This window comes from Schistocerca americana, chromosome 3 (assembly GCF_021461395.2).
Source record: "Schistocerca americana isolate TAMUIC-IGC-003095 chromosome 3, iqSchAmer2.1, whole genome shotgun sequence".
NCBI lineage: Eukaryota > Metazoa > Arthropoda > Insecta > Orthoptera > Acrididae > Schistocerca > Schistocerca americana.
Window position 1 is genome coordinate 317665509 of NC_060121.1, and position 23415 is coordinate 317688923.

General features: G+C 42.3%; 1 protein-coding gene across 1 annotated transcript in view; it reads left to right on the top strand.

Annotated features, from left to right (window-relative positions):
• The window catches only part of LOC124605485 (probable cytochrome P450 6a14), a 109650-nt gene that overhangs the window by 65787 nt on the left and 20448 nt on the right, over window positions 1-23415 (top strand). The window contains exons 3-4 of the mRNA XM_047137209.1: window positions 16389-16629; window positions 20107-20328. Coding sequence (XP_046993165.1) covers window positions 16389-16629; window positions 20107-20328 — 463 coding nt within the window. The remainder of the gene's footprint in view (window positions 1-16388; window positions 16630-20106; window positions 20329-23415) is intronic.

Genomic DNA, 23415 nt, shown 5'->3' on the forward strand with positions numbered 1-23415 from the left:
AAGTAGGACACAGTACATTTTGTACAAAAACAGCTTACTTTTGCGTAACGAAAGAATTGGTGCACATTTTGTATCGATCTGATGCGTCCTTCTCGGATAATTCTAAATAAATCAGAGTTCTTCCCCAATTTCACTTTTTTCTCGATTTCAGCGCCATCTGTCAATGGTTTAAAAACATGTTTCAGACAAAATTTGATTCCTTTTTTTATGGAGAATCCGAATCTGCATTAAAAAAATGGGTGTTTCCATTTAAAATTTAAAAGCTGCCTCCTGCCGCACCCAAGGAGACAGGGGGCTGGAGGTCACGTGTAGTATCATTTGGTGTACCCCTTTGAGATTACCAACTTGTCTTACCCACTATTTTTACCCGATGAGTAGTTTTCAAGATAATCTCATCCGAAACTTCAAGTCGACCACCCTGTACCCACATTTACCGGTGTCGGCGCCTATAACTTTGACACTCTGTAGCGCCATTGGATGACGTTTCTGGACGTGGTTTCTTACGTACAACTTGAAATACTAAGTCCCCTCTACAAACTCTAGATGTGTTTAACATGAATTGCGAAACACCCTGTATATACATTTATTTACAAAAATTGTATTGTAGCACAGTATTTCATAAACAGCTGTCTTCCATAAGCCTTTAAAATCAACCTGTATTGCAGGGAGTCCAACACGTGTGAACACATACATTGGAATACCGTTCGTAAACTCAGCCACTACGGACTTGATAGATTTAACACTTACACACTTACGTACAGGAAGGTTACAGGCACTGATGCACTTGCTCTATATTTACGCTGTTGTGCAAATACATAGTTGTGTAGATTCATAGTACGTTCCTCTTAACTTATAGACGCCAGAGGCGCAATCTATCTGTTGCAGTTGATAATGCGTAATTTGCGTCTTTAAGTTCAGCTCGACTGCATGTATTTACACATATGGCAATTATTTTCTTGGACGGTACGTCTGAATTTTTGGTCTTTCCTACCAATTTACGATTTGGCAACCTACAAGTCTCCAATTTTACCAATTGCCAGATGTGGCACCACTCAACTAACATCTTTTACGAACTACAGTATGACGTCTTTATTTTTTACACTGTCGAAATACTTACCACAGAGTACGTACGATGTATGTGTGGTGCATATGAGGCGCATTTGTGACACAGTTTTAGTGTAAATGTGGTATAGTTGCAGTACCGTGACGCCAGTTCACCAATTATGCAGCCAATTTACCAAGTTTTCGATTTGACCTCCTACCAAAATTTAAATTTTTTTTATCAATTTGTCTGTTGTACAGCCAATACTACCAATTTCTGGCTTTAGTGCCACTCAACTAACATTTTGCAGACTAGGCTATGACGTCCTTATTTTATACTGTAAAAGTATCTTACCCACCCATCCCCCCATCCCCCATTGCCATTTTTTTACTCTGCTTCTCACTACAGCACTTGATCCCCTCACTACAGAGCTGAAGTTTCAAATGGAAAGCAACAGCACATGACTGACAAATAATACAGGCACTTTTGAGCACTAAATTAATTATGGACAGTGGCATCACATTATACCAATGTGTGTGTTGCATGTGAGACATCGATGTTACACCGACATGACATTTGCGTTACGTCAGATCATTCAGATACTATTCAGCAAAAAATAATTTGTTATATCTGAGCATTGAGAAATTATAAACATTGATGTGATATGATGATGATGTGTGAGAAATTATAAACATTGATGTGATGTGATGATGATGTGTATCTTGCATGTGAGGTACCGACATTACAGTGATGTGTCACATACGTGTAACACAAGTGTGGCATCATAAGATTATTTGGATAATTTTGGCCAAAAAAATTGTTATAACAAATATCCAAGCACTGAGCTAGGAGGAGAGCACATTGCACGAAAACAGTCGGAGCCTGTTCATTTTCATAGTACGTGCAGCACTTGTATTAAAACGCTTGAAGGGCGACTAGCTCTCAGCATGATGCCGTCTAGAACCGCGGGAGTTACTAGACTCCTACCGGGCGCCTCCCCAGGTGTCGGACAGGGGGATGCTCAGCAAATTTGGTGCGTACCGGGGAAATAAAAAACCCGGGGTGGACCAAAACTAGTACCAAAGGGCACGACGGCTCCACACGTCAGTGGCGGTGCCCAACAGCGTCTGTTTCACATGTCAGTGGCGGCTGAGTCATGTTTCAGGGCTACAAAACTTCGGTCCTATCAACTGGCACATGCCAGACAAAAATATGAATTACAAATAAAATCGTGGTTCGTGTACGAAACAACAAAATTACCCCAGGTGGTAAAATCCACCAATCTAGTGAAAAGGTGGCAACCGGTCGTTCGGATCCTGGGGATACCGGGCCTACACTATTTGTGAGTGAGGCGGGGCACTCTGGAAAACTTTCCAAAAACAAAAACAAAAATTTATTTGGAACAATAAACATACAGACAGTGATACAAAAAGGAAAATTACATACAGTAACAGAAGAATCAAAGAGACTGAAAATCCAAATCCTAGCATTACAAGAGACAAGACTTTTACAAAATCTTTTGATTCTTCAAAAGTAGAACTGATACGAAAATTGGCAGAGGGGTAAACATGCTTGATATGGCCTTTATTGTTGAATAATCCGCTGTTAAATCTACAAAGTCTGTAAGAACCATTAACAAAAGACTAATGTTTCTTAGATTTAAAGATCAGAATAAAAACTATATTCTAATTAATGTTCATGCATCTTGCAACATTGAAAATAGGAAGAACCAAGAAGATGTAGATAAATTCTGGGATCGATTAGAACTGGGAATCTCTAAAATACCAAGAAATGACATGAATATACTTATTGGAGATTTCAACGCACAGATTGTCAAAGAAAAAAAAATAGGAAGACAGTTTGCCTCTACCCAGCGCACAGAATGACCAACAAAAACGGTATGAGACTAATCCAACTCTGCCAACAGTTTAACATGAAAATCAGCTCATCTTCCTTCAATAAGAAATTTAGTAAACAGGAAACGAAGAAATTCCTTATAAATATCGACTCTGATCACTACCCACGAGGGTTCGAGTACAGTTCACCACAAGACGAAAAACGCCACGAACACAACCGGTGGTTCCAAAATTTAATCTACAAAAACTAACAGAATCAGAAACAATAGAAAAATGGAAATATTCTCCTGCAAACAACTGGTAAAATTAAAGACAAAAATCACAGAAATATCCAAGGAACAAATACCGTTACAAAACAGACCCAAACATCCATGATGGAATATAGAAAGTGAAAATGCACTACGCAAAAAAGCCTTCGCAAATTACAACTCGAATAAGAACGAGGAGAATCACCAAAACTTTCCAGAAACACGAAAGGTTTCGAATAAAATTATCAGACACGAGAAGAGAAAATATGTAATCCAGCAACTAGAATCAATAGAAACAGATTTTAAAAATTATAATAAACATGGATTCTACAAGACATTCGCAAACCACATTAAAGGGTATAACCCTCAAAATCTTTGCTTCTGAAAACCAGATGGGAATTCAGCACTAAGCGATGAAGAAAATTGTGAGGCACCTGCCGAATATTTTGAAAAACTACTAAACTGTCCAGAACCAACAGAAACCCTCCCAATATCCAACAACAAAGCCCCGCAACAAAACGATTCTACACCGCCAACAGAAGAAGAAATTATCAAACACATAAACAAACTCAAAAATAACAAAGCCTCTGGGGAGGATGGAATTGTAGCCGAATTTCTCAAAAGCCTAGGGCCTAATTAAAGAAAGGAGCTAGTAAGAATTATTCAAAATATATGGTTTACCGAAGAAATCCCAGAATATTGGAAGTGTGCCTTAATACACCCATTACATAAAAACGGGGACAAACATGATGTGAATAATTACAGAGGAATCTCTCTACTACCTGTCACATACAAGAAAGATACTGCCAGCTTGTATTCCTGAAAGAGCCCAACAACTGCTAGAACCTAAAATCTCAGATTGCCAAGCTGGTTTCAGGCCAAACAGATCGTGCCCAGAGCAAACTTTGAACCTAAAATTAATCACAAGAATAAGGAAGATGCGGCGAGGCAAGCCTACAGTATATGTCTTTGTCGACTTCAAAAAGGCCTGTGACTCCATCCACAGCCTCACACTAGTTGAGATTCTTGAAGAAAAAGGATTAGATCGCAAAATACAGAAAATCATGCAGCAGACATTAACAAATAGAACATCCAAAGTGAAATTTATGGGAAAACTTTCTCAAAACCATTCGAGATAAAAACTGGGGTTATACAAGGTCATGGGTTATAGCCTTTTTTGTTCAGTGTAGTTCTAGATAGAGTCATGAAAGAATGGGAAAAGAAATCTGAAGAAGAAAATTGCTGGAAAGTAATTTTATTAGGAACAAAAAAAAAAAAAAAAAAAAAAAAAAAAACCTACGAATCCCCTACTGAGCTTTTGAGGACAATTTCACAATAATGGCAGATTCTTGTGAGGTGCCTATAAAACAGCTAGAAACTCTAAAAGAATGTGCAGAGAAACTCGGCCTGCAGATATCATTTGAAAAGACCGTGTTTACAACAACAAATTTAGAAATTTTCAAATTACAAACCAAATATGGAGAAATTAACAGAGTATCACACTTTAAATATCCAGGAGAAATTATTTTTGAAAAATATGCACAACAAGAAAGAATATAAAGAGCTCGTAAATGTTTTGGATTAGTGTAAAACCTCTATAATAAAAAAAGCTTATCTTTAAATGCCAAAATTAGGCATTACAAAACAATAATTAAACCATCGATGATATGTCAGTAAAACCTTGGCACTAAACAGGAAAACTGATATAGAAAATCTAAAGAAAAAATAAAGAAAAATAATTAGGAAAATTTTGGGACCAAGATGGACCGAGAATTGATACAGATTACAGAAAACGTCCAAAATTGAAGAATATTCTAACAGAGACAGAGATCAGGAAAAGACGCCTCAAATTCTGTGGCCACGTAATGAGGCTTCCCGAACACAGACTAACAAAAAGAATAGTAAAAATACGTAGATGCCCTCGCTAATGGAGGAGAATGGATCCAAAATGTTAGAAAGGACTTGGAAGTAGCCAAAATCACCAAAGAAGAAATAGACGTAAGGAACAATTTTAGAATAAAAGTAGAAAAATGGGAGGTTAAACCAGAGAAAAAAGCCCGAAGAAGCGGAACAAAATGGAACGAAGAAAGAAGATCTAAATTCTCGCAAACAATGAGAAACTAGCGCGTAAGTAAAAAGAACCAGAAGAACAAGAAGGACGGAAAATGAACCATCTTTACTTAGCGTCTTCCACTTTGGGAGCTTTGCGACTAATAAGAATAAGTACTAATAGCATTTATTAACACTGATGATACACAGTTTGGCTAAATATTAGTATGTTTGATGTGTGGCACTTAATACCTAATAAAATGAAACTATATAACTTACCTGTCTCTTGGTAGTTTACGATTTAGTCACGAAGACTGAAAGTATTACGCAGACACTCGGAGTTAACTATTCCTACTGGTTCGTAAATGGCAACTGCTAAGTCGGAACTGTAGTCTTCTGAACTGAACTCCCAAAATTCGTGGTACTGTGTAATTGCAAGAACTGAATGATAGTGGCGCATCGCCTTTTGTTCCTGTTAGCTCGACTCACGCCAATGCTAAGCGGAAGCAAAGTAGTTCACGGATTACGGCGCTCTATCTGGCGGCTGGCAAAATTATCAGGGGATGAATTTGACACGCTGGTGGCCTTGGGGCGGAAACAGAGTGTAGTCCCCATTAGTGAGCGCAATCTGGAGCTGGCTGCTTGGGGCTGGGAGGGTACCAGGTCTATGGCTGTGCTCGTATGTTGGCGGCCTCTTGTGGTATTTCTGTGTACCTCTGAGCTCTGTACTCGACACAACCAAATACAGGAGCGTTTGGAGTTGTTAAATCAAATTTAAGATTTTTTGAAGATGAAAGAAAAGAACTTTTTCAGTGACGTAGTAACCATTAATGAGGTACGGGTTCATTACTACAGATCACAGACTAAGCGATAAAGACCGCACTGCTGATTTATTACAAGTAGGATTGTGCTCCACCAAAGCTGCAGAAATGACGTGGTAAATGGTAGGATTATTTGTGCTATTGGACTCCTCCCCTCCATCTACCCCTCCTATCAACTTTGACCCTGCCCCCCCACTTCCGGTGTCCTTTCCTTTAGGCACCCTCCCTCCCTCCCTTCTCCTCCCTTCCCTCCCCTTCTCTTTCCTTTTCCCCCGTCCCCTCCCTCCACCCCTCTTCCCCCCCCCCCGGGCTTCCCCTCCCCCTTCCTCCCTCCGCCCTTTCTCCCCTGCCCGTGGCATCTCTGCTTTCCCCTCTCCCTCTCCCACTCCCCTTCCTCCTCCTCCACCTCCTCTCTTGGCAGGTCCCCGGACTCGCACACGCATAGTGAACATTCGCGCGCCGGATATCATCGCCATCAGTGTCTAGTGTGTGTGCTTCGTTTTGTGTTTCGTGCAGTTACAACTCCATTGTTCACATGTGCCGTCGCCGTGCTCCGTGTTTTGTGCGCCGTGTCAACAAGTGTTAGTGTTTTTATCGTCCAACGTGAACGGCTTCTTGTTTTTTGTTTTTTGTAACTACTTTCTTTGCCCGCCATTTTTTGTATTGTCTGTGTCACCTATATCATATTATTGTACCCCATAAGGCTGAAGAGCAGCGTATTAAGCTGCTGCCAGCCCGCCTTGTATGAGGTGATAAAATTACAATAAAGGAAAAAAAAAGTGCTATTGGCAGGGAAAGAAACATAAATGAATGTGTGTGAGAGAAACTGGGAGCCAACGACTTCTCTTAGTTTGCCTGATGTTTTTTTTTTTTTATTCTGTACATAATAAATTAGAACCACAACTCGTTCAGTGTTAGTCTTCTGTGCATAGCCCTAAAAAAAGATCCACTTTATAAGCAATAAAAATTAGTTGATCACGTAACTTCTACTCCTTTACCTAAGCAATCACTTTTTGTGCAAGTACAGTTGAAATATTAAAAAAGTTAAGTAATTATTGTTATTTTATACTCACAAGGGGAGACCGCCAATTGTGAAATTCAGATTCGATTCATACTGCGCATAATAAAAGTTCATGGCCAGAGGTGTAATGTGGCAAAGCACCAAGATGCACTTCTCAGCCGTTGTCGAGAAAATCGACAGTTAAAAGAAACCGTTGCGGTGAAATACTCTCTACGATTAATAATTTTCTACAATGTCGTAGCGCAGCGGTAAGCGCTCGGGTTCGTAATCCAAAGGTCGCCGGATCGAAACTCGCGCCATGCAATTTTTTTTGTAGTATTTGTTTTTTGTAATTCAAATGAATTCCCGGCAATCAATTGCAACAATTATGCATAAAATAAGTTGTTGAAAGTCGTTTGTCGTGGAAAAACTGGCGACTTCGAACATCATTATGTTTTCCGCAAATAAAGTTGTATTTCACAAATGTTATTAATATCTTCATACTGTTATCCACGTATAGTTAACGGAAGACGTAGAAACGATATTCCGAAACGAATACGTATAGCGTTAAGTCAAAAGTTCGAATTAGAATAGAGACACCACGAACACAAATTTGCTGTGGCAGGTATGAAATATAAACTCCGTTACTCGCTCGTTACACTTGAAGGACAGATGTTGAATGGGCCGAAACGAGCCGCCGCATAACAGCGTAGTTGCCTGCTAACTTCGAAAGAAGGTAGATGCGGTCCCTCGCGCAACTGATAAACATCGTCAAAAATCAGTGCGGACGGGAGAGCTTTGGTACACCCTGTTAAAAAAAAAGGGAAAAATGGAGGCGGTACAATTGGAGAGCGATCCGCCTTCACCAACATGCATAAGCAATTCATTAATAGTATATATATATATATATATATATATATATATATATATATATATATATATATATATATATATTTGAATTACGAAAAACTATTAATAAAAAGAAGTTGCATGGCGCGAGATTCGATCCGGCGACCTTCGGATTACGAACCCGAGCGCTTACCGCTGCGCCACGACGCTGCAGAAAATCATTAATCGTAGAGAGTATTTCACCGCAACGGTTTCTTTTAACTGTCGATTTTCTCGACAACGGCTGAGAAATGCATCTTGGTGCTTTGCCACATTACACCTCTGGCCATGAGCTTTTATTACGCGCAGTATGAATCGAATCTGAATTTCACAATTGGCGGCCTCCCCTTGTCAGTAGTACGTTCATGATCAAAGGCAAGAGTTTCCTGTTGTTATTGATAAGTGTTAATGTTGTTTATGGATAACAGAAACTTGTTTCATGTAAGCTACACGAAGTATTGAAGCAATGATTGATATGTTTTTGTTTTGCGTTTTGTTAATAATACTTTTTTTTTGAGAACATCGCATTTTATAGCGTTCTTCGGTAAATCTGTAGTAATTTTTTTGTTTGTACTTGGTTTTTCTGCAACATCACTATTTCGTGTTAGAAATCAACAATTTACGAATAAAACCAGAATATAAACACTGAAAATTTCAATTTTGTTATAAATACCGTTTATTTACAAGTAACGAACAGGTGGAATGTAGAACAAAAATGTGTCATAGGTTAAGTGGCTCTTTATATTTATACTTGTTCAATTTGTATACGATTCACCACTTCCGGTTTCTAGGGGAATGTAGTGAGAGACTGATCGCATTAAAAAAAATCGGTGGAAATTATGTATCATCCGATAGGTATGCAACACACCTAACGATAGGTAACACAGTTATGATCTTAACTGACCAAGGCTACAAGGGGAAACTATTTAAGTCTAAGTTCATTTACGATAGTCTACAGTAGCGTACCGTAGTTTTACAAGCCAATTACGAGCCTAAAAGTCAAATAAAAATAGTAATAGCTGCTGTGAGAAATGAAATCTGACATCGCAAGGTAGAGAAAAGCAATAATTTTGCTTGAGGATAATTTCCAGCATCATACAGCAGAAAACGATGCAGTGCATTCAGAATATTGGCTTAAAGCTGATGAAGCGCTCACCGCACACTACTGATCTAGCTTCAAGTGATTTTCACTCCTTTACTCCAACGAAGGAGCACCTACGTGAATCCGTTTTTGTCTCGTTGCTTAGTTATAAAATCCTCTGTGGTTTCTGATATGTTAGGTAGTCGCCTAGATTCCTTCAGCAGGGCGTATGAACGATTTGGCTTCTCCATCAATATTCCAAAGACAAAGGTGATGGCGCAGCCAACTCCTGGCTCCTCCGTTCCTGACTTCAGCGTATCCATTTATGATACACCCTTGGAGCAAGTGGACCATTTCCTCTACCTGGGAAGCATACTGTCATCTAACTGCTCATCTGGAAAAGGTGTGGAGAATAGATTACGTGCTGCCCATGTAGCATTTGGACGTCTTACAAAGCGTGTCTTCCTTAATAAAGACCTAACACTGTACACCAAACTGATGGTGTACAAAGCTGTAGTCATTTCCACCCTGCTATATGGTTGCGAAACCTGGACGTTATATCGCTGCGATCTGAAGAAACTAGAACGCTTCAACCAACAGAAGCTAAGATATATCATGAACCTGAAATGGGATGACTTCATATCCAACACGGCTGTTCTAGAGAAAGCAAAAATGTATAGCATGGAAGCTCTTATCATTGGGCATCAACTCAGATGAGTCGGACATGTCCAGCGGATGAAAAATGACAGACTTCCACGCCAAATGCTGTACAGCGAAGTGAGCACAGGTAAAAGGCCACGAGGTGCCCCTCTCAAACGTTATAAGGATCAGTGCAAGAAAAATCTGAAAAACTTGAACATCGATCCGAGTAACTGGTCCACAATAGCAGAAGACCGAAGTCGCTGGCGCTCAGTTACCTCAAATGCTCTTCAAAACTTTGAGCTGGAACGTCGAAGAATGGAGAATGACAAACGCCGGAGACGTAAACTCCTCCAGGCTCAGCCACGTCCTCCACCTTCCATCAGCTGTAATGTCTGTGGCCGCCTGTTCCACGCTAGGATTGGATTGCTAAGCCATCAACGACACTTCCACGCCTGAACCGTGACAAAGGAAATCTCAGGAGAGAAATGAAAACTCGGATACGAGTATCAGCCGACGACGCCTGGCAGTGGGTACTCTGGGTATTTATTTAGTAGTAATCTTGTACGGCTCACAGTTGTAGCGATGACAGCGAATGCTGCCCTCAAGATGTTCATACGCTTAATGCGCTTACTCGCCGCTGCCAAAAACTCTCTCGCAAGACTTTTCGCTAACGGAAAGACCGCTGCAATATTCTAATCTAGTGAATGTATAGTTGCTCTCTGTTGCAACCTGTAGAAGCCTCTCTCGTTTTGCGGCCGAACGAATTGCGCGACATCTTTTTTCCGGTTGAATGATGATACTGTATATCGCCCGGATTTGCGCAATCGGAAAGTGCAGCTGCTTCTATATGTCCGCCTTTTGCTATCATTAGAGTGCCGCCTGACTGTTAAAACTGCTGATTCATTCATGCTCCACTTTATGTTGTACGTACTCTAGAATAATATGACTCTGGACCTCAGACGAGGGTCATTTCAAAAGTTCAGCACACTGTAAGATATAATTTAAGAAAATAATTGGTTTTATAAAACACTTTTGCAGCCTTTCAATAAAATCTCCATTCTTGCTTGGCAGAGCTTCCCAACATTTTAACAACTTCTGTATTCCCGATAAGGCACCTTCATTGTTCAGCTGTCTAATTATTCGCGTTCATCAGTTGCATCAAACGTTTTCCACGGAGTTCTTCCTTCGATTTGGGAAACAAATGAAAGTCTGGCGGCCTCATATAAGGAATGTACACTGGTAAATGTCCCGAGTTCGAGTTGAGAGGAATGTCGTTACACGTATTGCCAAATGCATTGAGGTTGACGGACCCCATTTTGAGCATTTATTGCATTAATGTGGTATTTACAGGTAATCGCGTTGTAACGTTCTCAGAAATGGTAAGTTTACAAAGATACGTGTATCACATTGGAACAACCGAAATAAAATGTTCAAACGTACCTGCGTTCTGTATTTTAATTTAAAAAACCTACCTGTTACCAACTGTTCGTCGAAAATTGTGAGTCATATGTTTGTGACTATTACAGCGCCATGTATCACAAAGCGAAAAAAGTGATCCAACTAAAACATTCATATTTCTTTACGTACTACACGATTATGTAATAAAAAATGGGAGTTCCTATTTAAAAAAAATGCATTTGATATCCGTTTGACCTATGGCAGCGTCATCTAGCGGCACAACCATAGCGCCATCTGGTTTCCTCCTTCAAGCTAGACAAGTTTCGTTCTTTGTAGTTTTTTCGTTTGATGCTATTTCGTGAGGTATTTGGCCCGGTCACGATTAATGGACCACCCTGTATACAGATGGCGGTAGTATCGGGTACACAAAGTATAAAAAAGCAGTGCATTGGCGGAGCTATCATTTGTGGTCAGGTGATGCATGTCAAGAAGGTGTCCGACATGATTGTTGCCGCACGACGGGATTTAACAGACTTTGATTGTGGAATGTTACTTGGAGCTAGACACACAGATCATTCCATTTCAAAAATCGTTAGAGAATTCGATATTCCGAGTTACACAGTGTCAAGAGTGTGCCGAAAATAACAAATTTCAGGCATTAGCTCTCACCAGGGACGACGCAGTGGCCGACGGCCTTCACTTAACGACCGAGAGCAGCGGCGGTCGCATAGTATTATCAATGCAAAAGAGAAGCAACATTGCGTAAAATAATCGCAGAAATCAATGTGGGACGTACAGCGAAGGTATCCGTTTGGACAGTGCGGCGAAGTTTAGCGATAATGGGCTATGGCAGCAGATGATCGATGCGAGTGCCTTTTCTAACAGTACGACATCGCCTGCAGCGCCTCTCCTGGGCTCGTCACCGCATCGGTTGGACTCTAGGCGACTGGCCTGGTCGGTTGAGCCCGGGATCAGTTGGTAAGAACTGATGGTAAGGTTCGAGTGAGGGCAGACGCACATAGCTATGAAACCAAGTTGTCAACAAGGCACTGTGCAAGCTGGTGGTGACTCCATAATGGTGCGGGCTGTGTTTGCATGGAATGGACTGGGTCCTCTGGTCCAACTGAACCGATCATTGACTAGAAATGGTTGTGTTTGGCTACATGGAAAACATCTGTAGCCATTCAACGATGAAATTTTTGTGGATGACAATGCGCTATGCCACCGGACCACAATTGTTCCTGAATGGCTTGAAGAACATTCGGGACGATTCGAGCGAATTATATGGCCACCTTGATCCCCCGACATGAATCCCATCTAACATTTACGGGTCATAGTCGAGAGGTCAGTTCGTGCACAAAATCCTGCACAGGCAACATTTCGGTAGTTATGGATGGCTACAGAGCAGCATGGCTCATTGTTTCTGCAGGATACTTGCAACAACTTGTTGAGACCACGCCACGTCGGGTTTCTGCCCTACGACGGACAAAAGGGGGTCCGGCACGATGTTAGGATGTATCCCATGACTTTTGTAAATTCAGTGTAATCTCGAGATAGTGTCGTATACGGGACGGGAGATCCTATTGCAAAGCTGTAGAAGTGGTTGGTGACACGTATTATGGATGGAGCATCTTGAATAGTTGCTTAGTTATAAAGTCATCTGTGATTTCTGTTCTCTTAGGTAGATCGCCTTGCAATGTGTGCTCTGGGTAGTTAGTCCTAGCCTCCTACAGCTCTGCGGTGTAGCGAGAACAACAAATGATGCTTTAAGAAGGTTTATATGGTTAATGTGCGAACCCACCTCTGCCAAAAATCCCGCCGGGCGCTGTGGCCGAGCGGTTCTAGGCGCTTCAGTCTGGAACCGCGCTGCTGCTACGGTCGCAGGTTCGAATCCTGCCTCGGGCATGGATGTGTGTGATGTCCTTAGGTTAGTTAGGTTTAAGTAGTTCTAAGTCTAGGGGACTGATGACCTCAGATGTTAAGTCTCATGGTGCTTAGAGCCATTTGATCCATTTGAACCAAAAATCCTCTCGCTAAACTTTTCGCTAACGGTAAGATCGCTGCAACATTCTGGAGTCTTGTTGTCTTTTGCGACCTATCAAAGGCTTTCGTGTTTTGCGTTCTGAAGGCCGCACGAATGGCGCGACGTATTTTTCCAAGTTGAATGACACTACATCGCTCGGATTTGCAGTGATCCAAAATTGCAGTTACTTCCGTATCTCGGCCTTCTCAATCAAGTCCCATTGCTGTCATGAGAGTATAGCCTGATTGCTCTGCTTTATGTGTAAGTAGGCTGTTTAGGTTTTTTTTATTGGTAACGCCACCTCTGTATGAAAATCACTGGCTGTGCTGTGTGCAGTCTGTGTCTGCTTTGCATTGTTGTAATACTCGCCATTGTAGTGTTAGGCAGCTGGCTGTGAACAGCGCGTAGCGTTGCGCAGTTGGAGGTGAGCCGCCAGCAGTGGTGGATGTGGGGAGAGAGATGGCGGAGATTTGAAATTTGTCATGAACTGCTATATTTATATATGATGATATCAAGGTAAATACATTGTTTGTTCTCTATTAATATCTTTCATTTGCTAACTATCCCTATCAGTAGTTAGTGCCTTCCATAGTTTGAATCTTTTATTTAGCTGGCAGTAGTGGCGCTCGCTGTATTGCAGTAGCTTGAGCAGCGAAGATTTTTGTGAGGTAAGTGATTTGTGAAAGGTATAGTTTAATGTTAGTCAGGGCCATTCTTTTGTAGAGAATTTTGAAAGTCAGATTGCGTTGCGCTAACGAAATATTGTGTGTCAGTTTAAGCACAGTCATGTATAATTGTTTAAAAGGGGACGTTTCATATGTTGTACGTATTCTAGAAGTATCTGACTCGCGGTTTCGATATCATCTTGATTGTACGGAGGTTATTTCAAAAGTTCTGCATACTGTAAGATAGAATTGAAGAAAATATTTTTTTTTATAAAATACCTTTACAGGCCTTCAAAATAATCTCCATTCTAGCTTATGAGAGCTTCTCAAACCTTTATCAACTCCTATATTCCATGCAGGGCACCTTCATTCTTGAGGTGTCAGATTACTCGGCTCAGCTCACTGGAAGCTTCAACTGCAACAAAGCTTTTTATACGGAGATGCTCCTTTAATTTGGAAAACAAATAAGTCTGGAGGGGTTCATATCAGGATGTATGGTGGGTGGGGAAGTATTTCCCATCCATATTTGCCGAGCGTTTCTCTCAGTGGTATGGAAATATGCGGTCCTGCATTATTGTGCAAAAGGACCCAGCTGCAAGCTTGTCAGGCCTTCTACATCTACATCTACATGGATACTCTGCAAATCAGATTCAAGTGCCTGGCAGAGCGTTCATCGAATCACCTTCACAGTTCTTTATTATTCCAATCTCGTATAGCGCGCGTAAAGAATGAACACCTATATCTTTCCGTACGAGCTCTGATTTCTATTATTTTATAGTGGTGATCGTTCCTCCCTATGTAGGTCGGTATCAACAAAATGTTTTCGCATTCGGAGGAGAAGGCTGGTGATTCTTTGACGAATTTTCGGCCGCAGAACATTTTGTAGAAGCAGCTTGTAGTACGCGCCTTTTACAGACGCCCCCTAGGGCAGATTAATTGTAGCTTTGACTCTATTCGTGTCAAAGGCATAGAACATCATCAGTTTCACCTTTGATTGTTGGAGGCGGAATTTTTTTGGTCTTGGGGAATCTAACTTTTCCATTTAAGAAACTTCAGTCCTTGCTCAAAATTTCGTATCCAGGTTTCATCAAGTGCAACAGTCCTTTGCAGAAACTGTTCTCCTTCTGTTCGATAATGTTGAAGCAATTCTTTTACGACCTGCTTTCTTCTCTTCACTCACATCATGCGGAACCCATCTGGCAGCAACTTCTCTCATCTGTAACTTTTCAGTTATCATTATGTATGCTGAAGTAACAGACATTCAGGCCTATATGCAATTTCCTCACATGTTTTTCGTCGAATCCTCTCTCAAAGTGTCATTAACAATAAGTTGAGAGGGGCAGTATGTTTCAGTTGATGACCTTCCACTTCTTGGGTCGAAAAAATGGTTCAAATGGCTCTGAGCACTATGGGACTCAACTGCTGAGGTCATTAGTCCCCTAGAACTTAGAACTAGTTAAACCTAACTAACCTAAGGACATCACAAACATCCATGCCCGAGGCAGGATTCGAACCTGCGACCGTAGCGGTCTTGCGGTTCCAGACTGCAGCGCCTTTAACCGCACGGCCACTTCGGCCGGCTTTCTTGGGTCGTCCTCAGTCCTTACCCGACCTTCATGGAAACAGTCAGACCACTGTGATACACTTATTCCCACATACCTGTCTCAAAGCGGTGTACCGAGCGAGGTGGCGCAGTGGTTAGGCACTGGACTCGCATTCGGGAGGACGACGGTTCAATCCCGCGTCCGGCCATCCTGATTTAGGTTTTCCGTGATTTCCCTAAATCGCTCCAGGCAAATGCCGGGATGGTTCCTTTGAAAGGGCACGGCCGACTTCCTTCCCCATCCTTCCCTAACCCGATGAGACCGATGACCTCGCTGTCTGGCCTCCTTCCCCAAACAACCCAACCCCCCAAAGCGGTGTAAATGTCCGTTGGGTTCTTTCCACGTAGGGATTCGATTTTCATGTAGGAACGATGGTTAACTTGTGTAATCCGATCTGACTCGGTTTCAGCTTGCGTTTAAAAACTGAACCACTCGCGTCACGGCCACGCCAACCAGCAAACATATTTGTGACGATCACGCCTGACGTCTCGCTCACGACTGATATGAATTTCAACTTAATCGCACCACCGTAACATTCGCGCATGCTCAATACGCAGAACTCTCGTAATGACCCTCCTATGGTGCGACTCTAATATCGACTGGCAGCTCTGCTACGCCGTTTTAAATGAACCTGCTCGTAATGCATCTGATTATGGCCCTACCAAACTGCCATTTTTATGTCAGTTTTCTGCCGGAAACATGCACAGGATTAAACTTTTTACGGGACTTGCTTTTGCATTGCTAGTGTGCTAGGAATCGCGCTGTGAAATCGAAGTGGGAACAGTTTCCTTCATCCTGTATAAAGAAACATACCCTGTAACATAAGGATGTGTAACCTAATTTATGCGAATCACTGACTGGGGAAGTTCGATTTTTATTTTCTCCTGCATGTCGTTAACAGTTGCAGCTAGTTCTGTAAGTACACCACTTGCCAAAAAGCATCTATTTCTAATATATTCTTCATACATAAAAGTGACAGTTGTACATCCCTATGGTTCCTGAAACCCGCCACAGATGATCCTGTTCGTTCTTTATTCTGGGACACTCACATTACATTTCTCTTCTTCGCAGATTGTTCCGAATACGAAGAAAAAGGCTTCCAGTGCACTGTTAGTCTTGACGTTACCGAGAATCGGATCTTTCTTTGGCGTTAAATTCTTCAGCACCACAGTGAGAGAGTTTTTCGACCGGATAGTCATGGAAACTATAGATTACAGGAAGAAGAACAACATCCATCGGGAAGATTTGGTACAACTAATGCTGGAACTGAAAGACGGCGGTATCATATCTGGAAAAAACGGCGAGGCGATAGGTGAGTACATGCAGCGGAGATGGTTTTTAGGGTTCTGTCTGTGTATAAGGGAATTGGCTAACTATGTATATCGAAAATACAGGGCAATACTTTTGAACTGGGTTCTTCACGTAGAACAAACATAAAAATTCATGTCAACGGGATTCCGGAAACGCTGGTCTCCAATCGATGAAGCTGACAATTAAACCTGTTGCTTCACATATTTCTTAGAACTTTGCTTGTATAACACATTACCTGATTACTTGGATATCAATCCGTTAGTAGACCTAAGTCGGGGTTTTCATATATCCATATATATGTGGCATGTTTCGTCCACGATGACATCAGGTTCCCTCTTGTGGGATGAACTGTTCAGACATGGTAGGAATATTCGGTTGCAGAAAACACAAATGCTTTGAGCGACTAGTGACAACAAGGCTGTTACAGTGTTAATGACTACAGGTGTTTAAAGGTGTCTTAGCAAAGGTATGATAATCCAAAATAGTTCAAATGGCTCTAAGCACTATGTGACTTAACATCTTAAGTCATCAGTCTCCTAGAACTTAGAACTACTTAAACCTAACTAACCTAAGGACACCACACACATCCATGCCCGAGGCAGGATTCGAACCTGCGACCGTAGCAGTCCCGCGGTTCCGGACTGCAGCGCCAGAACCGCACGGCCACCACGGCCGGCATGATAATCCAAAACGAACTTTTACTCTGCAGCGAAATGTGTGCTGATATAAAATTACCTGGCAGATTTAAACTGTATGCCGGACCGGAACTCGAACTTGGAACGTCTGCCTTTCGCGGGAAAGTCCACTAACCACTGAGCTATTCTAGCACGACTAAAAACCCACCCTGAAAGTTTTACTTTCGCCACTACCTCACCTCCTACTTTCCAAACTTCACTGAAGTTCACTGCAACACTTCGCGATCGTAGCACCTCTGGAAGGCCGAGAAATTGTTTCCAGACTGAATTTTCACTCTGCAACTGTGAGCGTGCTGATTTTAAACTTCGTGGCGAGTTAAAACTGTGTGCTATACCAAGACGCGAAAGTGGGACCTTCGTCTTCTGCGGGTGAGTGCCCTACCGACTGACCAATCGAAGGGTGGCTCACGATCTGGACTAGATTTATTTCCGCCAGTACCTCATCTAGTATCTTCCAAACTTCACAGAACACTTGACGAGACTAGCTCTCTTGGAAGAAAGTCATGGCCTATCGTCATCATGATTTTGAGTGTTTTTTTGGTCTCCTTTTCTTTCCTGTTGACACTACTGTTGGAACTGCTAGCATGAGATAGCACTCCGAAGAGCAGTGCGGTTTATGCATCAAATAGACTTGAAAGCAGTAAATCAATTTACTTTTTTATATACTTCCCGAAAATTTTAATTGTGCACAATATGTTGGTCATTTTGAATAGGTTATTAAAGGAGAGATACACGAATTGACAGGCTCAGATGGTATTGTCTTTTATTTGCTCACTGGTGTACGAGATGAGTGTGCTCACTGAGATTCAGCAGATCAAATTCGCGAGCGCGTGTTGAAAAGTAATGTCTCCGAATGTTTTATGTGAAAACTTTTGAAAATTTCTAAATAGAACAAACGATATTAACATTCTTCCTCTTCATTCTTCATGTCTGCGTATTTGCAGCTCTTTGGCGGTCGAAAGCTTCGACTTGTAGCGTGTGACATGGCAGTGTGTAACGTAACTACGTAGGTGTGTGATTAACAGCGTGCTGTAATCGAGTTTCGAATTCAGAGTTCGTCCCACACGCGGAGCACACTCTCCCTATACGTGAAATACCAGACCACATACGAGTGCTGCGACATCTACAACAATCACACACCTTGGGTTCACTGTCATCTATCATCCTCCATACGGTCCCGACGTGGCCCCATCCGATTTTCACCTGTTTCCGAAACTTAAAGAGCACCTTCCGGCACCTCACTTAGATAGTAATGAAGCGGTGTCTTCTTCTTCTTCTTCTTCTTCTCTCGTATAAAAGGCAGTGTCCTGACTGACTGACTGACTGACCAACCCATCATCGCCCAGCCCAAACCGCTAAGGATATAAAATGGTTCAAATGGCTCTAAGCACTATGGGACTTAACATCTGAGGTCATCACTCCCCTAGAACTTAGAACTACTTAAACCTAACTAACCTAAGGACATCACACACATCCATGCCCGAGGCAGTATTCGAACCTGCGACCGTAGCGGTCACGCGGTTCCAGACTGAAGCGCTTAGAACCGCTCGGCCACTCCGGCCGGGGCTAAGGATATAAACTTGAAGTTTGGAGAGGTTGTGGATCTTATACTATAGGCATCGTTTAAGAACGGATTGTCCGAAATTCCACTCCTAAGATGGTGAAATAAGGGATAAAAGGCTATTAAGGGAATTTTGAAGCTAGAAATACGAAAACTGGTTTCTCAGTCAGAAAATGAAAAAATACGTGTCAGCATTTTTGTCGGTGGTAAAATAGTGGGTGGAAGTTGTTTTGAAACTAAATAATTACCAAAGCACTACAAAAAATACGTGTTTCAGCATTTTCTGGAAATTCAACCACAATGGTGGTAAAATAGTGGGTGGAAGTTGTTTTGAAAATAAATAATTACCAAAGAACTTCTAAAGAATTTTTGAGGCTACATCTCTGACAATTGGTTAGAAATTACAAATATGTGTTTCAGTTTTTCTGGAAATTTAAAAGCTAAATTTATGTAAATTAGAATTTTACTCCTCGGTTAGAGATAAAGAAATATTTTTAGGGGATGAAAGCTGCTATAGAAATACCTACTCAAGAACGCAAAAGGCATGATTAACAAAAACTTTAGACTCCAGTTATCAAAACCGCTTTTTGGTCAGACATTCGGAAAAGACCATGCGTACATGGAATGAAGAGGTTAGAAGGCGTTGCAGTTTGTGAACAACATAAAAATTCGATTACATAATAATAAAAAAATCTCTGCAGCCCATGCAGTCTACGCGAACGAAGCAGCGGGCGCTAAGCTAGTTTGAGAAATAAATATGTAGACATGAAGAATAAAGATTTAGAACGTTCATAACGTTTGTTTTATTTAAAAAGCTTTAAGAGTTTTCACGTAAAAAATTCGGAGGAATTACTTTTCTGTACATCGTCGTACACCTAAGAACACACGACTTTAAGGAATTAAATATTACTTGCAGATTATTTTATCCAGTAGGACTGGTATAAGGGAATTGTTAACCGGATTGAAGCACTGATTTTTGAACAAATAAAATATATTTCGTTTTTGAAGTCTTACTAGAGTGCAAGGAGATGACTTTTTTCCTGGTTGCTTCTCACAACTAGCAGTTATTATGAGAATGATAAATAGCTAACATGATCTTTATGTAAGGTGTTACAAATAAGATACAGTCGACGTTTGTACGAAATACAACATATGAATGTAATTTCAACAGACGTCTCATGTATGATGCAAGAGGTTACTAGAGGTTATGTTGTTGTTGCAGAGGTGACAGACAACCTGGTGGTGTCGCAGATGATGATGGCGTTCACGATGGGCTTCGAGATGACTTCGTCGGCCATGAGTTTCTGTCTGCACGAGCTGTCCCTCAATCCAGCGATGCAGACGCTTGCCCGCAAGGAGGTGGACGCGGTACTCGCCCGCCATGGGGGAGAGGTGACCTACGAGGCGATTCAGGAGATGACCTACTTGGACATGCTGATTGCAGGTCAGTGGCTGTTCTCTACCAACCTCGATCTACATAAATGTGCTGGTGCAAAAGGTCTTATTTGTTAATGAGGCGCTTGAAAATAATAAATGTACCTAAAATAAACTGAATTTATTTACGATATTGTTCGAACTTTGAATGAAGGGCAACATTAACAGTCCATATTTCTTAATTTCTGGATACCGTTTGGCACAGTGCCTCACTGCAGACTGTAAACAAAGGTCAGAGCATACGGAATATATTGTCAGTTATACGATATATGAGGTAAAGTAAGAGAACCCAGTTCGTTGTCCAGCGCGGCGTGTGTTCTTTGGGGGTTGGGTTGTTTGTGGGAAGAGACCAAACTGCGAGGTCATCGGTCTCATCGGAAGCCGGCCGTGCCCTTTCAAAGGAACCATTCCGGCATTTGCCTGGAGCTATTTAGGGAAATCACGGAAAACCTAAATCAGGATGGCCGGACGTGGGATTGAACCGTCGTCCTCCCGAATGCTTGTTCTTTGGAAACAAAGGTATGGTCACGAGTGCCTCAGGGAAGTATGATAAGAGTGCTCTTGTTCTCCATATAAAAGACGACCTGACGGGCAGGTAAAGCAGCAATCTGTATCTATTTACAGATGAAGCTGTTGTGTACGGCTATGTGTCGCCGTTTAGCCTAGGAGCACGTTGGATAACTTGGATAAAATTTCCATTTTGTGTTGTGGACGGAAGTTTGGTCTAAATGTGGGAAAACGTATGTTAATGTGTCGAGTAGGAAAAACAATTCTATAATGTTAGAATACAGTATTAACGGTGTTTTGCTTGACACAGTCACGTCGATTAACGTAACGTAACGTTGCACAGAGCCGTGAAGTGGAACGAGAACGTAAGGTTGCTCTTAGGGAAGGCCAATTGTTCTCTTCAGTTTAGTGGGAGGGTTCTAAGAAAGTGCAGATCATCTATAAAGAAGACTGCGCACAGAACACTTGTGCGACCAATTCTTGAGCATTGATCGAGCGTTTGGGACTCCAATCAAGCAAGGTTAAAGGAAGGCTTGAAGCATTCGAAGGTGTACTGCAATGTTTGTTACGGGTGTGTTATATCAAGACGCGAGAGTTACAGAAATTCGCGTGAACTCAAGAAGACGTTCTTTCCGCGAAATACTATTGAGAAAGTTTAGAGAATGAACATTGGCAAAAGACTGCCGAACGGTGCTACTGCCACCAACATACAAGGTAAAGACAGAATAAATTAGGGCTCCTGTGAAACAATGCACTCTGAGGTGACGGAGGTCATGGGATAGCTCATAACGTCGTGTCGGACCCCCTTTGGCCTGGCATAGTGTAGCAGCTCGACGTGACATGGACTCAACAAGTCGTTGGAAGTCCCCTGCAGAAACATTGAGACAACTGCCTCTGTAGCCATCCATAACTGCGAAAATGTTGCTTGTGCAGGATTTTGTGCACCAACTGACCTCTAGACTACATCCCTTAAATGTTGGACGGTATTCATGTCAGGGAACCTGGGTAGCCAAATCACTCGCTCGAATGTCCGGAATGTTCTTCGAACAAATCGTGAACAATTGCGGCACGGTGTCATGGCGCGTTGTCATCCACGGAAATTCCATCTGAGCGACCACAAATGGTCTCCAAGTAGCCGAACATAACCATTTTCAGGCTGTGAACGGCTCAGTTGGCCCAGTGCATCCAGTCTACTCCATGCAAACACAGCTCACACTATCATGGAGCCACCACCAGCTTGGTTCAAATGGCTCTGAGCACTATGGGACTCAACTGCTGAGGTCATTAGTCCCCTAGAACTTAGAACTAGTTAAACCTAACTAACCTAAGGACATCACAAACATCGATGCCCGAGGCAGGATTCGAACCTGCGACCGTAGCGGTCTTGCGGTTCCAGACTGCAGCGCCTTTAACCGCACGGCCACTTCGGCCGGCACCACCAGCTTGTACAGTGCCTTGTTGACAATTTGGATCCATGGTTTCGCGGGGCCTGCGCCATGCTCGAACCATACCATCAACTGATATCGGAACTCATCTGACCAGGCCACGACTTTCCAGTCGTCTAGGATCCAACCGATGTGGTAACGAAGCAGCAGCAGGCGATGTCGTGCTGTTAGCAAAGGCACTCCCGTCGGTTGTTAGATGCCGTAGTCCGCACCAAATTAAGCCGGACTATCCTAACGGGTGCATTCGTCGTCCGTCCCACATTGGTTTCTGCTCTTATTTCACGCAGTGTTGCATGTCTGTTAGCACTGACACTCCATGCAAACGCCACTGCTCTCGGTCGTTCAGTGAAGGCCCTTGGCCACTACGATGGCCGCGGTGAGAGGTAATGTCCGAAATTTTTTATATTCGTCACGATCTTGACACTGTGGATGTCGGAATATCGAATTCCCTAACGATTTCCGAAATGGATTGTCCCATGCGTCAAGCTGCAACTACCATTCCGCCTTCGAAGTTGTGCGTCCATAATCACCTCGGAAACCTTTCCACATGAATTACCTGAGTAGAGTGCACACCCAGTGCACTGCCCTTTCATACCTTGTGTACGGGGTACCGCTGCCATTGACACATAGTGTCTATCACAATTCCATGACTTTTGTCACCTCAATGTAGTCGTTTTTCCTTGGTCGCGTCCACCAGCTTAGGTGGGTGGTAACGTGCTTGCCTCCATGCACTAAGCCCACTCGTGGACTGGGTGTTGTGTTGTCCTCATCATCATTTCATCTTCATCATCGGCTAATGTGGCGCCGAATGAAATAAGACTTGCACTTGGCAGCCGAACCCGAATGGGCCAACATTGCCATACGATCACTTCATTTTTTTCCTTGGCCGCATTTGTGGGTAGAGTGCGAAAGGAAATGATTTGTATTGGTACAAGGTACCCTTCGCCATGCACCGTATGTTGGCTTACAGAGTACATGTGTAAATGTATGTGTAAGATTTATTAATATTCCTTTTGACGGAGTTACATGTTCTCTCCGACGTATTCACTCGTTACTAGTTAAGTCCGACTTGTATTCCCTAACCCGTTTGGACTCTTCTTTTCTTCTTCGCCGTTTCCCCCTAGGAGTTAGTTGTTTTCAGACTC